At 41.8% G+C, this 20,326-nt stretch overlaps 1 protein-coding gene across 1 annotated transcript in view; it reads right to left on the bottom strand.

Moving 5' to 3' along the window:
- LOC145415415 (glutamate receptor ionotropic, delta-2-like) overlaps positions 1 to 20,326 on the bottom strand; it is an 82,224-nt gene that overhangs the window by 61,054 nt on the left and 844 nt on the right. The window contains exons 3-5 of the mRNA XM_080284698.1: positions 20,122 to 20,283; positions 5,816 to 5,906; positions 4,871 to 5,168 (exon numbers count right to left, since the gene is read on the bottom strand). Of these exons, the coding sequence (XP_080140824.1) occupies positions 4,871 to 5,168; positions 5,816 to 5,906; positions 20,122 to 20,283 (551 nt within the window). The remainder of the gene's footprint in view (positions 1 to 4,870; positions 5,169 to 5,815; positions 5,907 to 20,121; positions 20,284 to 20,326) is intronic.

The following is a 20,326-nucleotide window of genomic DNA, read 5'->3' as shown; positions in this document are numbered from 1 at the left end:
AGTACACAGAGAAGGACTGTGGAAAGTTTTGCACAAGTACGTTGTAGATGGTAAGCTGCTAGGTGCCGTCAAGAATTTTTATGATGGTAGTGTAGCAAGTGTAAGGGTAAATGGGCATCTAAGTGAATGGTTCACAATCGATGTGGGCGTGCAACAAGGTCGTGTGATTCCCCATGGTTGTTCAACATGTATAAGGATGGGATGATGAGAGAAGTAAAAACATAAGTAACAGAGGGGGATGGCTTTGGTAATGAATGGAAATGAATGGAAAATCTCAGAATTGTTATATGATGATGATGTAGTACTACTTGTAAATACTAGACAAGAATTTGGAAGACTAGTGCAGAGTTTGCTGATGTCTCTGAAGGTTGTGCCTTGAGAGTAAATGTAGAAAAGAGTAAAGTGATGGTTACTGAGAGAGAGAAGGTGACTCCCAGTGTGATGTTACAGTTAAAGGAGAGAGATTGGAATTGGTGAAGGAGTTCAAATACCTGGGTACTGTGACAGAAAAGAGAGGAAAATGTGCGATAGAAGTGGAGAGTGACACAAGGAAAGAGAGTACCTGGTGCAGTGAAGGCCTTGATAAGAAACATAGGTCTGAGTGTTGCAGTTGCAAGAGGCTTACATGAAGGAGTGTTAGCGCCTAGTTTAACATATGAATGTGAGACTATGGTGTGGCATGAAAATGAAAAGTCAAGAGTAAAAGCAGTGGAGATGGGACGGCACAAGAATGTATGCGAAGTACAATGAGCTGATAGGGTACGAAATAACGTGATTCGTGAAAGATGTGGAGTGAGGAAGTATGTGGACACCAGAATCGAAAAGAGTGTACTGAGATGGTATGGTCATGTGGAGAGAATGGATAACAATAGAGTGGTGAAAAAGGTATATCTGAGCGGATTTGAAGAAGGGAGGGGACGAGGTAGACCAAAGAGAAAGTGGAGAAATATGGTGGATGAGTGTGTGAGGAAGAGAGGTTTGGAAGTTGGTGAGACTAGGGGATTGACAAGAGATCGAGCTGGATGGATGAATATTGTGAGAAGAAGCACATGATCAGGGATTTGGCACCAATTTTTAACGAGACAACGTGCAGATTAGCTCTATCAGATACATGTATGTGAACTACAGAACGCGTTGAATGTTTTGAGGGTATCCGATAGAGCCAGGATTCCGGGGGCTTGAATGGTCAGGGAATGGAAGTGTGGCCCATTGGTTTTGGAAAATTTGGGCTGTCTAGACATTGCTACTCCTCACCCTGCCCTAGGGTGGGATATATATATATATATATATATATATATATATATATATAGGGGGAGGCGGTGGCTCAATCGGTAGAGAGGTGGCCTGCAGTCCTAACGGATCCAGGTTCGAATCCCGGCTGGGGCAGGGAACAGTTTAAGGATTTGAATTTCATTAAATCAGGCTTTACTGATCTACCAGAAGACCCGCAGACATGTCGTAAAAATACCCCTGCTAATACCAATACACCAGTCCTGTATGAGACAGCCCAAGCATGTATTCGATATGGACGGTGGGTGTTAGCGCCGAAGTGGTGACATGTAGAGGTGTATGGTATGTAGGAGGACTGCTGGGCCTTGATAGCAGGCTGTGAAGCCTATGCCCAGAGTCGGACACATAATAAAAATATATATATATATATATATATATATATATATATATATATATATATATATATATATATATATCCCACCCTAGGGCAGGGTGAGGAGTAGCAATGTCCAGAGAGCCCAAATTTTCCAAATCCAATGGGCCACGCTTCCATTCACTGACCATTCAAGCCCCCGGAATCCTGGCTCTATCGGATACCCTCAAAACATTCAACGCGTTCTGTAGTTCACATACATGTATCTGATAGAGCTAATCTGCACGTTGTCTCGTTAAAAATTGGTGCCAAATCCCTGATCATGTGCTTCTTCTCACAATATTCATCCATCCAGCTCGATCTCTTGTCAATCCCCTAGTCTCACCAACTTCCAAACCTCTCTTCCTCACACACTCATCCACCATATTTCTCCACTTTCTCTTTGGTCTACCTCGTCCCCTCCCTCCTTCAAATCCGCTCAGATATACCTTTTTCACCAGATCGCCAGAACCTTCAAAGAACCCTTGTCCTCCCCTTCCATGAAAATTTTCTTGATGTTGTTCACATTCTGAGGAAACTCAATGTACAAGTAGTATTCAAATATGAGAACACCATAAAAAAAAAAAACTCATCAAGAACAGTCCTTTCAGGAATTGAGGCGTTGTTTACAAAATCCCGTGTAAAAGCTGTAAAAAATTTTACATAGGACAATCTGGAAAAGATTTGGAAACTAGAATCTCACAACATAAATACAGTGTAAGGACAGCCCAACAGAGTAGTGGTTTATTTCAGCACAAAGCATTCAGTGATCACCATATTGACTGGACAGGCTCCAAGATTCTAGCAAGATCAAAAAGCTTAGATGAAAGAAATGTAATAGAATTTTGTCTACTTTCTGGCACATATGAAAAGAATGTAAACATGAGCTATGGTCATTTGAAGTGTGATAAATTGTTAACTGAATTAATTTTAAAGCAGTATCCCCCAGACTAACACGTGATTGTTCCCTGTCATCTCCTGGTGGTGTAGTCACATCTGTGTGGGACACACCAAGCATTAATCCTCTAGGTCATAAGTTATGCAGCAGTATTTATCCCCTCCTCCCTCCCCCCTCTCCCCTTCCAACTTCCCCTCCCCATTCCCCCTCCCTCCCACTCCCCTTTCCTCCCCTCCTACTCCCTCCTCCTTTGTCACATGCATTTTTAGATTCAGGTCATCCTTTTTTGTGTTCCACTCCTTCCTGCAGGTGACCATAAGTTAAGCCGCAGGTAAAAATTCAGGTCATCCATTGTTCTGTGTGCCACTACCTGCTCCGGGTGTGCATAAAAGACCTCTACCCTTTACGTTTCAGTCTCACTCTGTCTGAAGATGTAATATACGAAAGTACTCACTGTCGCTCCTTTCATTTCTCCTGTGGTTAGTTTGCATACATATCTTCACGGTGAAGTGAAGTCTCTGAATATATATATATATATATATATATATATATATATATATATATATATATATATATATATATATATATATATATATATATATATATATATATATATATATATATAGATATATATATATATATATATATATATATATATATATTTTTTTTTTGGTGGTAGGTGGGGGCGCTCACCATCTACTCACTGGATGTAGTGCTGCTGTCGGGTATCTGCCCTTTCCTTTCCTCCATCCTTCTTTCCTTCCATCCTCTTCTATCTTCCTTTCCTTCATTCTTTCCTTGTCCTTCTGCCTACGGGTAACTTTACACTCCCTCTTCTGTCATTTCCTTCATTCTTTCCTCTTCCTTCTGCCTGTGGGTGACTCTACACTGAGTGACAAGCCAAATGGTTTCCTGTACACCAGAAAACCATTTACTACGCTGGGTGGTAACCATATAACCAAATTTTGGCACCTGGTGTTTTAGTGGGTAATTATTGTGCTCCAATCGGATTGAGCCGGTGAAGGTTTATATCCAAGGGGTGGTTGGGGTTGATTGCTCATGTAATGCCACTCAGGGATGAGTGAGGCTGGTCACTCTCATCTTAAATGTCGGGACCAATTGCCTAGCCCCGGGCTCCTACGCTCCTCATGGGGCAATGTAGGATTGGATGATGATGATGATGATGAATATATATATATATATATATATATATATATATATATATATATATATATATATATATATATTGTGTGTGTGTGTGTGTGTGTGTGTGTGTGTGTGTATAATGGTCGGACTTGAATGTCTGTGTGCTCTGGTCTGGGGTAGCATAACTCAAACTGTCTGTTTGTCTGTCTGTCTGTATATGTGTCTGTGTGTGAGCAAAGTAAAAAAGAATTTTCATTCGATTTTCAACCAAGTGCAAGGATTAAGAAAGAGCCACTGAGGATTTTTTTCCCCACAGCAATAGAACAAAGGTCAAATTCACAGGGCTAGGTCAAATTTTGACCTTGAAAACAACCGGTGTCTGCTTCCAGCCTAACTTGGTTTGGATTAAGGTAAGAATGAAATGAGTCAGTTTGAGATCCATCAATAAAGTTCGACCCGCGTGTCTGTGAGTGTACAAGATAATTAAAACGTATTTAACTGATCTGGAACAAGGCTGGTGGAAGTGTTGAGGGTCAGTCAAGGAGTGCACATATAGTTTTTAAGAACAAAAAGTCTAATGTCTAGTTTTCATGGCATGGCCGTCTGAACAGTTTTTATTTGAATGGTCCAAATTTTGTGGAAAGACGCAGGCTTATAATATGAACTGTCAGTTAAGTATTATGGTCACAAGGAAAGGTCAAAAGTCAAGGTCACATGGCAAGGACAATTTGAACAGTTTCCACCTAATTTGGAACCAATTTTATGGGAGGGTTCAGGGTGAAACAGGGATAAAGGGTTTCGATTTTGAGACCCTTAAGTCGCAGGGCATAATCAAGTATTAGTCCCTTAGAAAAAACTGGAGGGCGTGCCGGTATCACAGTCTCTGAGTGCTTCTTCTTATTGATTTGTTACAGACAACTTTAAAGTACTGTAAAATGTTTTAATGATGGGAGAATGTTAGGTGAATGGTTCTTTTTCAGGTATGAGGTGTTTTTATATAATAGCACATGCAGAAATTCGGTGGGGATGGTTATGGAGAATGAAGAGTGGAGTATCTCAAATATATTCTTTGCAAATGGTAATTTGCTGTTTGAATGCAATGAAAAGGATTCTTTCCGTCTAGATCAGACTCAAGACTAAAGTATTTCATAATGTGTGTGACTTGCATTTGTTTTCAGACTCACCTTGGTTAAGGAGTGTGCTAATCTGAAGAAAGAGTGTCTCTGCTTTCAAAAGAGGCGGTAGTGAGTGCCCTGTGGTGACAACAAACAGCAAAATGGATAACCAGCAGGCTACCAGAGCCCCAGTCATTGAGGCCCAAACTGCTGGTGCCAACACCAGCAGAAAGCTCCAGGGGTCAATTTCAGAAGCTCCTTTGCCTGCCACCAGGCAGCGATGGTCAAAAAAGAACAGGGATGTAAAATCTGCTGCTTCCACTCTTTCAGCATAAGGAGCGAAGACACCAAGGGCAATGTCCGCTTCCTAAAAAGAAGGTATGGAGCCTTTTCAGTACATGTACAGTTATTCATTAAAGAAGATAGTGAACTGTCCCATGATACAGCTGCAGTATCCCATGGCAGCTCAGGTGTGTTAACATCTTGTCTGGCGAAGAGGTGAGGGTCAGAAGGGTTAGGTAGTGGTATAGAGGGATGGAATGTAGTAATCCATTCTTTCTGCACTGTTAACACAAGATCTTATATATCCCAAATAATTTCAGTCCTAGCCTCACGCGGGGGTTGGGAGTTCACTCCATTTCTATTATAGCGACTGTACTTATATTGGTATTTGTGCTAACTATCTATACAAACATAAATAAGTTGATATTTGCATAAGATACATTTAAGTGAGGTAAAATGGAAAAGAGGAATTTCCTTGATATATGTTTTTATTAATACTTCAATAATATCATTTATCACTGTCTTAAAATGAACGTTTAAAAACTCCATACAGATCTGGCCAAGTTATCCATATGTTGTGTGATACCTGTCAGTATATATAATATTTTAACAAGAAGGAAGAAGTGGTCCATGCAAAGTTTTAGAACAGTTTTTCCTTGTTGATTTATGTCACATTATATATATATATATATATATATAGTACTTTGATATGTGAGATTTAAAATGCCCTACCTGATTCTTGACCTGGCGCACCATACCAGTCCAGGACCCATTGTCAGTCAGGGTGCCCCAGGTTTTGTCGGGTGGCTGAATCAGCTTGTATCTGTACGAGACAAATAGTTAATGTAATGCTCATTCTTTCCATAATGATCATACCCTCATAGTTACTTTAAATATGTAAAATTTCCGAAGTACATGAAGCAGCTGTCTCTTATTGTGTCTGTACTATTTTGAACATGGACAAAACCAGTGCATTAATATCTGTGCATGGTAATTATGTTCTTGCAGCCTACTGATACTCCTCATCACATATAACTGAAGCTCTTACTAATGTGGAATCTGAAATATTAATACTAAAGAGTTTATTTAGCTTACGGAGTCTTGTCTGAGAGGAAGAGATATTTCATTCTGTATTCTAATTTCATCCGTTTAATCCAGTAATTTCTGTTTTGTTCGAGAGAGAGAGAGAGAGAGAGAGAGAGAGAGAGAGAGAGAGAGAGAGAGAGAGAGAGAGAGAGAGAGAGAGAGAGAGAGAGAGAGACAAAACTCTATACGTCAGCCGAAAATTAGTGTAAAATTTTTGCCCTATATGGTTTGAAAAATTCCGTTCAGAAGGAGAACCAAAACTTTGTTACTTACTCTGTTATTGAACGAATCATCACATGTCGAATCATATTTAAATTGTCATGAAAAGTGTTTCCAGTGATACCCGATAGTTTTTCAAAAAAAAATATATATATATTACCGAAAATAACGAACAAAACATTTCCGCTGGGTAAGAACAGAGCAACAAAACTGTTTTTCCTCACAGCTAATACCCCAATCGTAGTATTGTTCTACTGTAAAGAAGGAAGAACCAAAGGCTAGAAGCTCAAGAGATTGCTCCCTCCAAGAAAAAATAAGAATGAAAGAAAAGCAATCGGAATCCGAATGCTAATCGCCCACCAGAATACACTGTTGGCCAAGTCCAAGATTTTGGCCATATCTTTATACCCTGAAGGTTTCATGTTGACCGCCCACGCTGTTCATGAGATATAATGGTATAAAGGTCAAATGATAAAAGCAACTTGACCTTTGGCAGCCATTATGGTAACCTTCACCTTGACCCCGTGTGCCAATTTTCGAACTCAGCCAAGATTTTGGCTATATATTGATACCCTGAAGGTTTCTTGTTGATAGCTAGTGCCATTCGTGAGATATACTGGAAACAGTTAAACACACACACACACACACACACACACACACACACACACACACACACACACACACAGGCAGGCAAAAACATTATCGCTCTGCCTTCTAAAGGCAAATGATAACAAGATAACAGAGAGCCAAACTCAAGATCCATTCATTTCAAGATGCCTGGACACACTACATTTGAATGACTGGCGGTTATAGGTGGTAGGAAATATAGACAAACTAGAACAGAACCAGAGCTGGCCTGTTGCCTACATAAAGGACTGTGAGTAAGAGTTAACTCTCATAATACACAGTTGGAAAAAAAAGGGATGAGAGTTTGCTAGTAGATGGGTGTTATGCGCCTTCCATAGTGGTGGAGGAATGCAAGCAGAAAGTTAAGAGGAGGAGGAACCATTGAAGTCTATATATATCTATATACCTAGGCTGCTTCCCCCAGTGAAAGGGAGGTAGCCAAGACAGGACGACACAATCCCAATTTACTCATCAAAACAAACTCATTTATTTGTATCTTAGCCCCAAGGGGTGATGGGACAGATCCTCACCGCACCATACTGCACGAGAGTCAACTGCACAGTGCAATCGGCGACATCCGCAGCAGGGCCCGACAGCAGAGCGGGCTTACCCCTGCCACATTATAATGGACCCATCCTTTTACCCGCACCTGACCTTATCAGCTGACCAGACCAAATGCAGGAGAACATCCCCTTGGGGCCGTGTCATCACTTATTCATTCACAACTTCTCCCCAGTCATTCCTATCACATACAGCCACTCTTCCTTGCGCAACAGACATCCCTCTCACATCCAACACTCTCTTCACACTGTCTGTCCATCCTATTCATGATGATCCTCTCAGGCTTACACCTCTCACATCCGATCCAAGTATCTTTTTTACCAGTCGCTCATCATCCATCTCTCGATATGCCCAAACCACCACAACACCCTTTGCTCAGTTGATCAGCCATCTCCCACACAACTCCAGTTCTCCTTCACATTTCATCACTTCTTACTCAGTCCATATGCATCACTTCACATATACTAATCAGACACTTCATCTCCATTACATTCAATCTTTTCCTATCTGCTATACCCATATTCCATGTTTCAGCCCCATATGATGCAGTCAGTACCATTACACCCTCATACAGCATTCCCCTTACTCCTGTTCTAAGCGAACGACATCTAAACACTTTTCTCATTCCTCCCAGCACATTTCCTACTTCATTCATTCTAAACTTTACTTCTCCATCTATTCTTCCATCCACAGCAACATGTGACCCTAAATACTTGAAACACTCTACCCCCTCAAGCAACTCGCCATTCAAAACTATATTCATACTCCTATCATCTACCAACCTCGTACGCTTCATCACTTTACTCTTATTCTCATTTACACTCAAGTTCCTCCTCTCACACACCCTTCCAAACTCCTCTACGAACTGTCTCAATCTCTTCTCCGAATCATCCACCAGTACAGTATCATCCACAAACAGCAGCTGAATCAGATTCCATTCTCTGCAATCAGCATACACCAGACTCAAACCTTCATCTAACACTCTTGCATTCACCTCCCTTACAGCATCATCCATATAAATATTAAACAACCAAGGGGACATAACACATCCCTGCCGCAGCCCCACTCTCACGGTAAATCAGTCAATCACAGTATTTCCCACTCTCACACATGCTTTACTATTTACATGAAAACTTTTCACCCCTTTTAGTAACCTACTATCAAGTCCATACAATTTCAAAACAGTCCACAAAGCCTCCTTATAATTTCTATCATACTATCTATCTATCTATCTATAGGCCGACGCCCTAATCCCGCAAAGGGTGGCCGGAGACAAAACGCCTCCAAGTCGCTCTATCACCCACCATTTGACTACCCTCCCCCCAACTCACCCCCCCCTCCATCATATACCTCTCAACTCCATCCCTCCACCTCATCCTCGGTCTACCTCTCCCTCCCCCTCCCTCCACCTCACCTACATACACCCTCTTAGTCAGTCTTTCATTCTCCATTCTCTTCACATGTCCAAACCACCTCAGTGTATTTCTCCTAATCTTCTCAACCACATCCACATCCACCCCACAGCGTTCCTTCACTTCTTCATTCGTCAACCTGTCCCTCCACGTCACTCCACATGCTCCTCTCAAGTAACTCATTTCCACTGCTCTCACTCTTGACTTGTTCCCCTCTTGCAAGGTCCATGCCTCGCTTCCATACGTCAGGGTAGGGATCACAATACTATCATGCAGTGACTTCTTAACTTCCATACTCACTTCCCTATTTCTCATCACTGCTTTCAGTGTACCAACAACCTTCCTTCCCTGCTGTACCCTTTCACGCACTTCTTCCCCCAAAGTTCCATCCTTACTCATGACACTACCCAAGTACTTGAATGCACTCACATTCTCCATATCCTCACCATCCAACCTCACTGCACACTCTGTGACTTCATTACTTTCAAACACCATAACTTTACTTTTGTTTACATTAACTTTCAAATTCCTCCTCCTACACACTGTCCCAAATTCATTCACCAAACCTTGCAACTCCCATTCATCTTCACTCAACAGTACTGTATCATCAGCAAACAGCAACACCGGAAGCTTCCAAATCTCACCCTCATTCATTAGAGCCACCCCCACATCCACTGCCCTACCCTGCACCTCCTTTACAACCCCATCCATGTATATATTAAACAGCCATGGAGACATCAGACAACCCTGTTTCAGTCCCACATTGAGATCAAAGAACTCACTCAGCTCACCATCCACTCGCACCGTAACCCTACCTCCCTCGTACATACTCTTCATAGCACTCAACAATTTTCCCTCCACTCCATATATTCTTAATATCTTCCACATACCTTGCCTATCTATTCTGTCATAAGCTTTCTCCAAGTCCATGAAGGCAGCATACACTTTCCTTCCATTCTCTAGATACTTCTCCACTAAACATCTTAGAACAAATATCTGATCTACACACCATTTTCCCTTCCTAAATCCCCCTTGTTCTTCTCCAACTAGCTCCTCTGTCATATGCCTAACCCTATCAATGAGTATTCTACCATATATTTTACCAGTCACACTGAGTAGCCAAATACCCCTTTGGTTACCACATACTTCTCTCTCTCCTTTTCCTTTGTATAAAGGAACAATTATACCTGATTTCCAGTCCTCTGGAACCCTTCCCTCTTCCCAAGCCAATCTACACAACTTCCATATCCACTCCACAACAATCTCACCCTCATACCTAAGCATTTCACCACACCCTGCATCAATTCCTGGGGCCTTTCTCAACTAAATCTTCTTCATCGCTTCCACTACTTCCGCCCTACTGATCTCTTCCTCCCTCCTCTCATCTCTTCTCCCAGCCATTCCCCAACCACTTATACTCGCACTGCTCTCACTCTCCACATTCAACAAATCCTCAAAGTGCTCCTTCCATCTCCTCAGTTCCTCTCTCTTCTCCACCAACAATCTATTATTCCTATCTTTCACTCCCCTACTATTTCCCCTTTCACATTGCCTTACTTTCTTTACCTCCTTCCAAAACAATTTCTTACACTCCCTCCATTTCACACTCAGATTCCTCCCAAACTCCTCATCCACTTTCTTTTTACTCTCCTTCACCAGTCTCTTAACCTCCCTTCTCCTGCTCACATATACCTCTCTCTTCTCTCTCTCGTCTTCTCCCCTACCTCTACTCGCTAACCATTCACTATATGCCTTCTTTTGTTCCACAGCTCGTTTCATCTCATCATTCCACCATGCTGTCCCTTGCACACCCTTGCATCTCCTTCTCACTCCACAAACCGCCTCACACGCTGCGCCTATCTCTTCCGTGAATATCTTACATACGTCTTCCACCCCTTCCATCTGCTCTAGCTCATACCTTCCCAGTCTTTCTTCCACTATGCTCTTATACTCTGTCATTTTCTCACTATCTTGCAATTTCTCCACTCTTCTCACAGGAGTTGCTTCCTCCTGTCTTCCCCTTCGTCTCCTCAACCACTTTCTTTGCAGCTCTACCTTGGCCATCACTAAGTGATGGTCCGAGACTCCATTCCCCCACCCTCTCCACACTCTTGCATCCAACACTTGTCTTCTCATTCGCTCATCCACACACACATAGTCTATCATTGCCTTTCGTTCAACAAGTTCACCATCCATCCTCCTCATTACTCTCCATGTATATCGGTGGATCATCTTATGCCGAAAGTAGGTGTTGGCTATTGCCAACCCCTTACCAGCACAGATGTCCACCAAAGCACTTCCATTCCCATCTACGTCAGCTGGCACACCCCACTGACCAACCACTCCATCCACTCGTACATTCCCTACTTTGCCATTCATGTCTCCAATCAACAGCACTCTCTCGCTCCTCTCAAACTTGTCCATACACGCTTCTACATTCGCCCATAACTCATCTTTCACTCTTGCCACTCGATCCTCTGTCAGGGCATACACACATACAATCGCCCACGCTTGTATACCTACTTTCATCCTCACCCATACAATCCTTGCACCCACTGTTCCATACTCTCTTATATTCTCCTTCACTTCTTGCTTATCATCAGACATACTCCCTCTCTTGCCCTCTCATTTTCATTGGCTCCCGCACATATACCTAAACCATATTCCCATTCTCTCACCCTTTCACCTTTTCATTTAGTTTCAGTCAATCCAAATATATCCACTTTTGCATCCTCAAGCACCTGAACAATCTCTCTTTCTTTCACTTCATCATTCACTCCTCTCACATTCCACGTTCCCACCCTAAGAATGTCTTTCGTCAGTTCCTTAGTCGTCAACGTATCATACACTTTCTCTAAATCCATGGACACCCAAAACACATCCTTACCTTTTGCTAAATACTTTTCAAACACCTGTCTCACAGCAAACACCTGATCCACGCATCTCCTCCCTCTCCTAATGCCACACTCATGATCACCAAGCACTCCCTCTGTACCCTGTCTAACACTCTTGATTAACACTCTACCATACACCTTACCTACAACACTCAACAGACATATATCCCTAAAGTTACTACAGTCATACTTATCACCCTTACCTTTATACAATGGAACCACACAAGCACCTGCCCAGTCAATTGGCACCATACCTCTCACAAAACACACATTCAACAATTTTACTAACCTATCAACAATGGTTGCTCCACCGCCTTTCAGGCATTCCACAGCTCATCCATCCATACCTGCAGCTTTCCCTGGTTTCATCTTTAATGCCTCCAGTACTTCTTCATCCTGATCAAAGAATCATTCAACTCTCCCCACACATTTATTCCTTGCACCCTTCCATCTGCCACAGTTTCAGCCTCCCTTTCCTCCTCTACATTTAACAATCTTTCAAAAGACTCTGCCCATCTCTTCCTTATTGCATCCATCTTATTTAACATCCTTCCATCCTCTGCTTTTACTCGCTCTTTCTTATCAGACTCTTCCTTTTGCACCCTTTTCACCTCCTTCCAAAACTTTTCCTTATTATTTTGAAAATTCTCAGTCAACTGCCTACCCTACCTCTCATCTTCTGCCACTTTAGCATCACATACAGTCTTTCTCGCACTATCCCTCTTTTCCTTATACTTCTCATGTGACACCCCATCCTACCCCTGCAGCCACACTTCATATGCACGTCTTTTCTCAGCCACAGCCATACTTACTTCCTCGCACCACCATTCACTTCCCAATCTTACATCGCCACCCATTCATGTCACACCACACACCTCATCCGCATGCCCCACCACAGCACTCTTAAACAACTGCCATTCCTCCCCCACACTGCCATTTTCCTCATCTTTCACTACGTTCCACACATCTTTCAACTTCTCCCGATACTATCATTTTTTCTCTCTTATCCAACTCAATCACTTTCAAAACCTCCCTGCCACACCTAACTCTCCTAGGTCTCACCCATCTCTTACCTATTCTTAACTTTCGCACCACCAGGTAGTGGTCAGACATACCTCCACCCTCCCCTCTCAAAACTCTCACATCCAACAATGTTCCTATTACATTCCTGGACACAACCACATAGTCCATCAATGCTCTATCAACAAGTCTTCCACCCTCCTGTCCCACCCATGTATACTTATAAATATCTTTCTTCCCAAACAAGGTATTCCAATCACCATCTCTCGCTCAACACACATCCCTATCATTCGTTCCTAATTTTCATTTCTTCCAGGCACACCATACATACCAACTACACCTTCAACTGCCACATCTCACACTCTAGCATTCAGATTACCACATTCACATTCTCTCAATAACTCTGCAGACACTCATCAACATCATTCTTGAAAGACTGTCTCTTTCGCATCCCTTTCGCTACCAGGCCCAAATGGTCTCACAAATACCCACAACTCACGTCTGGATTTCACTTTCACTCACATCAGTCACGATGACACCTCCTTCCATTCACTCATACACTTCTGCACTTCCGGGATCACTAACAAGGCCACACCTTCTCTCGTCCTTTCTTTATCAACACCTGATATCCTTCCATTCACATATCTATATTAGACTTAACTTTCCCTTTCATCTTTGTTTCATCCAAAGCTAACATATCCAACTTTCTTCTCATAAACATTCTCCCAGTCTCCTTCCTTTTAGCTTTAATTGTACAACATCCACATACATTCATAGACCCAATCTTCAGGGCACGGAGATAACTCAGTCTCCCATCCCTTTCTATTTCCTGTTTCATTGTAGGAACTAAAAAACAGAGAAAGGCGTCCCTACTCCCTTCACGTCGCCCCTTTTAGTCGCCTTTTATGACACGCAGGGAATACGGTGGCAGAATTCTTCTTAACACAACTTGGCCACAGAGTGGTAGTACCACCCCATAGTTCGGCCAGATTGTCTCCCCCTCCTCCTCAAGCAGCCCCATTGAAGTAGCTATAGAAAAGAGATAAAGATGCAACAGTACGGCGGGGAAACAGAGGTTGAAGGAAGCCAGTATGGAGAGGAGAGTTAATGAGACAAAAACCCTTTGACTCCACCATGTTGAGAAGGGGTGTATGTGGGGAGCCTCCCCACACATGAGAGTTGGACTCTAAGCTGGGGTGAATAAAACTCCTTTATAAAGTCAGCAATTGTGCAGGGGTAAAGAAAGCCGAGAGTCGGTTTACCACACCTAACCTCTTAGAAGCTGATTTCAGAAGAGAGATAATATGATAAATCCCGAGAGAATGAAACCCCAGATATGTTCAAAGATGATGCAGGATTCAGTTGTTTCATTTTTTGAAGGCTCCAACATGCTTGCATGCTTCGGCCTTGGTCACCTAATGGCGGCTCTCCATGCTGTTCGATCTCTGGCACCCTCCCTGTTCGCTGAGGTCACACTTGATGACCTCGTTCCAGGTCTTTTTTGGTCTACCCCTTGCAATCCCACCTCTAACATTAACGCTTCTCACTTTCTGCACCCAATTATCGTCCCCCATACTCTCCACATGCCCAAACCTCCTCAATCTACCTCTCCTCATCGCAACACCAATACACTCCAGTCCCATCCTACCTCTCAACTTTCCATCTTAAACTTAGCCCCCCCCCCCCCCGCCTTCCGATCAGGGACGCACTGCATATCGACCTACTCATTGTCACATCTGTAAGTTTAAGCCTGTGAATATCCTCTACTTCTACAGCCCAGTCTCACAATCATACAGCATTACACTCCTAATGCATGCTGCATACAAAGATCTCGTAGCACGTAGGGAGAGCCCTCTCAGTGTCAGGAAAGGCAGCATCTCCCTGAACTTGGATATTGTAAAAAATTAAATGATACTCCTGCAGAAGATTTTGAATTGTTGAAAGATGAAAGAACCAATCTTTCATGGATTAAAAACAGCAAGATTACTTTTACCCCATTCAGAGATATGAGCCAAGTCAGACACTGAGTGACTCATAGCCTCATCCATTGTTGAAATGGCTGCTGAGATGGACACTGCGAGAAGCGGATGGAAAGGTGAAGGGTAGAGTCATCAACATATGAGTGGGTAGGGTTAGATGTATAGCTTAAAAGTTCACTGATTATTGAAGGAAGAGAGTTCGTGATGGGACAACTGTGAGGACATCCACTAATGATAAATCAAGGGGAAGATGGATGGGCATCTACAAGAGCAGCTATACAACGACCAGAAAGGAAACTAGGGATGAAGGCACACATAGATGGATGGAAACTGTGAGAGGACAATTTGGAAAGGAAAGATGTATGCCAGACAATGGCAATGCTTTCATCAAAGTCCCGAAAGGAGGACGACCAGGAGTCTGAAAGGAAGGTGGGAAGATCACCCAATGGAGTGTTCCTGTCAGAACCCATACGAATGACTGGAAAGAAGATTGTGATAGAAAAGATGCATTTGTTGATATATATATATATATATATATATATATATATATATATATATATATATATATATATATATATATATATATATATATATATATATATATATATATATATATATATATATATATATATATATATATATATTAAGAATAGGTTTTAAAAAATTAGAAATAGGAGGATGCTGAAAGCATCTGGGCAATGGTTAGAGGGCTGAGAGTGGTCACCTTTCTTTGGGCCAGGCAGGAAGAGAGCAAACTTTCAGCAAGAAGGAAAGGTACAAACTGACAGACAAAGATAGAACAGTTTACCCAGGCACAGAAGCACGGTTCTTGAGGACAACAGGAGAGATCCCATCAGGCCTGTATGGCTTGTTAATTCTGAGGCAAGTGATGGCAGAAAACATATCAGTTGATGAAACTTTACTGTCAGCCATGAGGAAGTCAGAGGGTGTTGGTGGTGGAGGAACAGCACTGGAATCGTTTATGATGAAATTGGGGAAAGTATGAGCAAAGAATGCTGCTTCATCTCTTGAAGAAACAACTGCAGAGCCACCAGAGTGGAAAAGGGTGAGGAGGGATATTGGAGCAAAGTTGTTAGAAAGATTTTGGCAAGGTGTCATAAGGATCAGGAAGTATATGAGTCAGAGGGTTCATAGCATTTATTACAAATGAAATAATTTTTAGCAGAAAGATTAACAGACTTAGCACTATTCCGGGCAGAAACACAAGCAAGATGAGATTCAGGGGTGGGTTGATGCGGGTAACTTTTGTAGGCCTTCACCTTTTTGTGGATAGCATTCAAACAAGCATGATTAAACCAATTTTTTTTTTCTCTCTCTCTCTCATTAGTCACAAGACAAGAGAAAGGGATGCATACGTCCAAGTCTGCGAGAATAACTTACATAATGCACAAGGCACACTCAGATGGCGCCACCTACTGTATGAAAGCAATAATAATTCCAGGAAAAATCAAAGAAGTCCTGCCTGAGGGCCTCCCAATCAGCAGCTCCAAAAAGACACAGCCGCCACTTCCTGGGAGGGTCCCTGGGGCTTACTGGAGTGATAGGACAAGTTAAGGTGATAAGGTTGTGATCAGAGGAGCCCAACAGAGAGAAAAGATTAATAGCTTAAGCAGAATGATTAGTTGTAAGGCAAAGGTCAGGTATGTTGGAACTCTCTCCTAGGCAGTGAGGGATAAAGATAGGGTGCTATACAAACTGCTCTAGGTCATTAACGACAGAAAAAAAGAAGTATGCTTGTTCAGCAGGAAAATACAGTGAAAGGTAAGGAGCCAAAGGTTGTGGTGAACAAAGAAATCACCTTGAGCAGAAATTTCAAAGAAAGGAGAAATTGATAGGATATGTTCCATCTTATACTTAAGATAATCGAATATTTCTTCGCATTCAGTAGAATTAGGGGATAAATACACAGCACATAGGCCTATATATTTAGTCATAGAATGACAGGATCGTTGAAGCCATAGAGTAGGGAAAACAATGGATTCAAATTCAGGAGCATGAGAGCAAGATATGTTGTTACATTCATATAGATAATAGCCACCTTTGGCTTTGAAGTGAGTATAGAGATAGTGGAGGATACAGAGGAGGGTTTGCTATCAGTCACCTCAGGCACCTGAGTCTCGGTGAGGAAGAGAAGGAGAGGCTTAGAGAAAGAGGTGGTGTTCAACATAGAAAATTAGAGGATAGTCCATGAATGTTCCAGAATTGACAAAAGTTTCTCAATAAGCACAGTGTTGCATTGGAAAATCTAAATTTCATTTCGTAGTTGAGGTGTTCACTGATTAGAGCTGAACGTTCCCTTGGAGAACTAGGGTTTCCAAGGGGTTCCTCTGCCTTTATGGGTAAGGTTTTAGTGTTGCAATTAGAAGAAACGAAAAAAAAAAAAAAAACTACCATAACAAAAGGGTTAAATACAACCCACGAAATTGCGTTGAATATCTGGACACTTAGCACTGTGAATAATCATCCTCTGCAGTACTCTGACATCTTTCCTATACTAATTCTTATCTCGAAACGATTTTACTGAACTCTAGGGAGACCAATAACAGCAACTAATATTATTATACATTGTTTCTAATGACTTCACTGTGACAGGTTTCCCCCAAACTAAATAAATGGTCACCAAAGTAAAGATGTTATCAAGCTTCCTATTGCCAGAGTCCATAAGCCTTTAACCCCTTAGCCACAGGGCATCACTTTCGTGATGCTTGGGAGCAAGTGGTCATACCACGGGGCATCACTTTTGTGATTCTGTGTTATTTTGAATTCGCTCGGGCTTTGAAGTGGTGGCTTGTATCATCTATCAGTACTGCGATTGTCCAACACTAGTCAGCACTCCTAATCTCATCTGTACTCTCATCCATTGTTGACAATTTAGCCATTTCTCCCCGTTCTTGACTCCCCTCCCTACCTCCCCTCCATTACCCTCTCCTCTCGCCTGCACGGGCATGCTATGTTAAGTAAATCTTCCCCAGAATTTTCCACTGATTTCATCCATTGAAATAAGCCCTATGCCCTATTCTTATACCAAATAATATATACGAAAAAGAAATAAGGTAAATGATAGTGCCATACACCTGGAATTGGCTAATTATAACCTGACAACACCTCATGTGCACTCGTTCGCTAATTTTCGCTGTTTATTTCCCCTTGTAATATGCCGTATAATCTATTTTCGTAATAAAAATATATATAAGAAAGGAAGGGAGAAGCCTAAGTGATATTTACATTCTTCTGGAACTGCCTAATTTATTATGTATTGTCTAGATTTCCTGCCAATCATTTCATAGCGTATATATTAGCAGCTGTAACCAGACTGACATTGGCAGCATTGCACTCCCCCTAGGCAAGACACCACACTGTATTCTATGCTAAGTAAATCTTCCCTGGAATTTTCCACTGATTTCATCCATTGAAATAAACCCTATGCCCTATTGTTATACGAAATAATATATACAAAAAAGAAATAAAGTAAGTGATAGTGCCATACACCTGGAATTGGCTAATTATCACCTGACAACACCTCACGTGCACTCGATCGCTAATTTTCGCTGTTTATTTCCTCTTGAAATATGCCGTATAATCTATTTTCGTAATAAAAATATATATAAGAAAGGAAGGAAGAAGCCTAAGTGATATTTACATTCACCTGGAACTACCTAATTTATTATGTATTGTCTAGATTTCCTGCCAATCATTTCATAGCGTATATATTAGCAGCTGTCACCAGGTTGACATTGGCAGCAATGCACTCCCCCTAGGCAGGCCACCACACTGTATTCAGTTTACTGTTGTCTTTCAAGGTGAGAGCACGTCGGATTCACGCCTGTCCAATTCCGCCACTTTATAACCCCATGCAAAGTGCCCTGTGACCTCTACCCCCTACTAAACCTTGTGTGGAAAGGGGTAAAGGGCTAAGTGACTGCTGTGGAACGTGAACTGGCTAGTTTGTCAATGAAAATGATAAACGGTGACTACGATCTTTCTGATGAGTAAAACAGTGCAAGTGGAAATGTAAATAATGTGTAAATAATGTGTAAACAGCAAGTGAAAGCAATGAATGTAAATATAAGTGAACAGTGGAAAATAGTTTCATAAGTTACTACAAGTGACAGTGCATAACACAGTGTAAGTAAAATAGAAATGTAAATAATGTAAATAAAATAGAGAATGTAAATAGAAATGTAAATGAATAGTAATATCAGAATACGAGTATATATACTAGGAGTAATGAAAGTGAAAGTTTCACTCTAGCATGTATGAATACTATGAGCTATGAAAGTGAAGGTGAAAGTAGCAGATTCACTCTCAACGCTAGTATACAGGACGAGAAAGTGAATGCTACGTATTTTACTGAAAGAGAAATTGAATGCCTACAGTGACAATAAACTACTGTTACTGAAGGAAACTTATGGATAAAGACTGTAGATATATGTAAGTGTTATATAGTAATAGAAATATAAAGTGTGAGTGTTTTTATGAATAATAAATGACAGAACACCAGCGGCAAACGATCGCAAGTGAGAAGGTCATACGCGCTCGTAATTTTCATTGCTTTCACAGTATACTTTTTTTGGAGTATGGATTCCAAACTATTTGAGAATCATAGAATAATGATTCTAGTGATAATATCAGGCTGTGGTAATCATATTACGGTTGTCGGTAAGTGTAAAGTGGAGACTTCGTTACCCAACTTCAGAGGTCTCCACAAGTCCTACGATACTCGACAAAAGCTCAACAAACAGCCCAGGAGAAAGCTGAAGGTATATGCCATATGCATATGTAATTTTAATATTCTAGGATCAATAACTGATTTTTGGCAAATATTATTAGAGAGTCTGTCAGAGCGCGAATATGCCCGCAGGACGCGCAAGTCAAAGCAAAACAAGCACGCGGTTTAGGGGTTAAGGGTGGCCACAGAGAAATCATCTCCATGTCGCCTTTTCCTTCGCCCTTTGGTTGCCCTATCCTACTCCACCCCTCTCTCATATATCTCTTCATTACGTCCCTCCATCTCATCCTTGGGTTCCCCCTTCCCCTCTCCCCCAGTACCTCACTAGTGAATCTCATTCTCCGTCCTCTGCATATGACCTAACCATCTCAAAGTATTTCTTTTAACACTTTCAATCACATCCACGTCAACAGCACAACCATCCTTTACTACCTAATTTTTCTGTCTGTCTCCATGTGACTCTACACATTAATGCACGATGAAATCTCACGTAAAGTTGAGCTTGTGTGCAAGGATGCTGAGTAGATTGGCCAGCGATCCCCTGATGGGTAGTGAGGTGGCATCCGTCCCCCCACCTTCACCGTCTTCCTCAATAAAGATGTGAGGCGCTGAGTGTAATGTGGTTATGACTAGCGAGGCGCCCTCCTGAAACCTAAAAAGAGACACATGACACTAGATACGCTACAGTAAACTAG

The sequence above is a fragment of the Coenobita brevimanus genome, chromosome 102 (assembly GCF_032717465.1).
Source record: "Coenobita brevimanus isolate Jiangsu-jjx chromosome 102, ASM3271746v2, whole genome shotgun sequence".
NCBI lineage: Eukaryota > Metazoa > Arthropoda > Malacostraca > Decapoda > Coenobitidae > Coenobita > Coenobita brevimanus.
The sequence above is the reverse complement of the archived record's forward strand: the minus strand, read 5'-3'. Positions and strand labels throughout refer to the sequence as shown.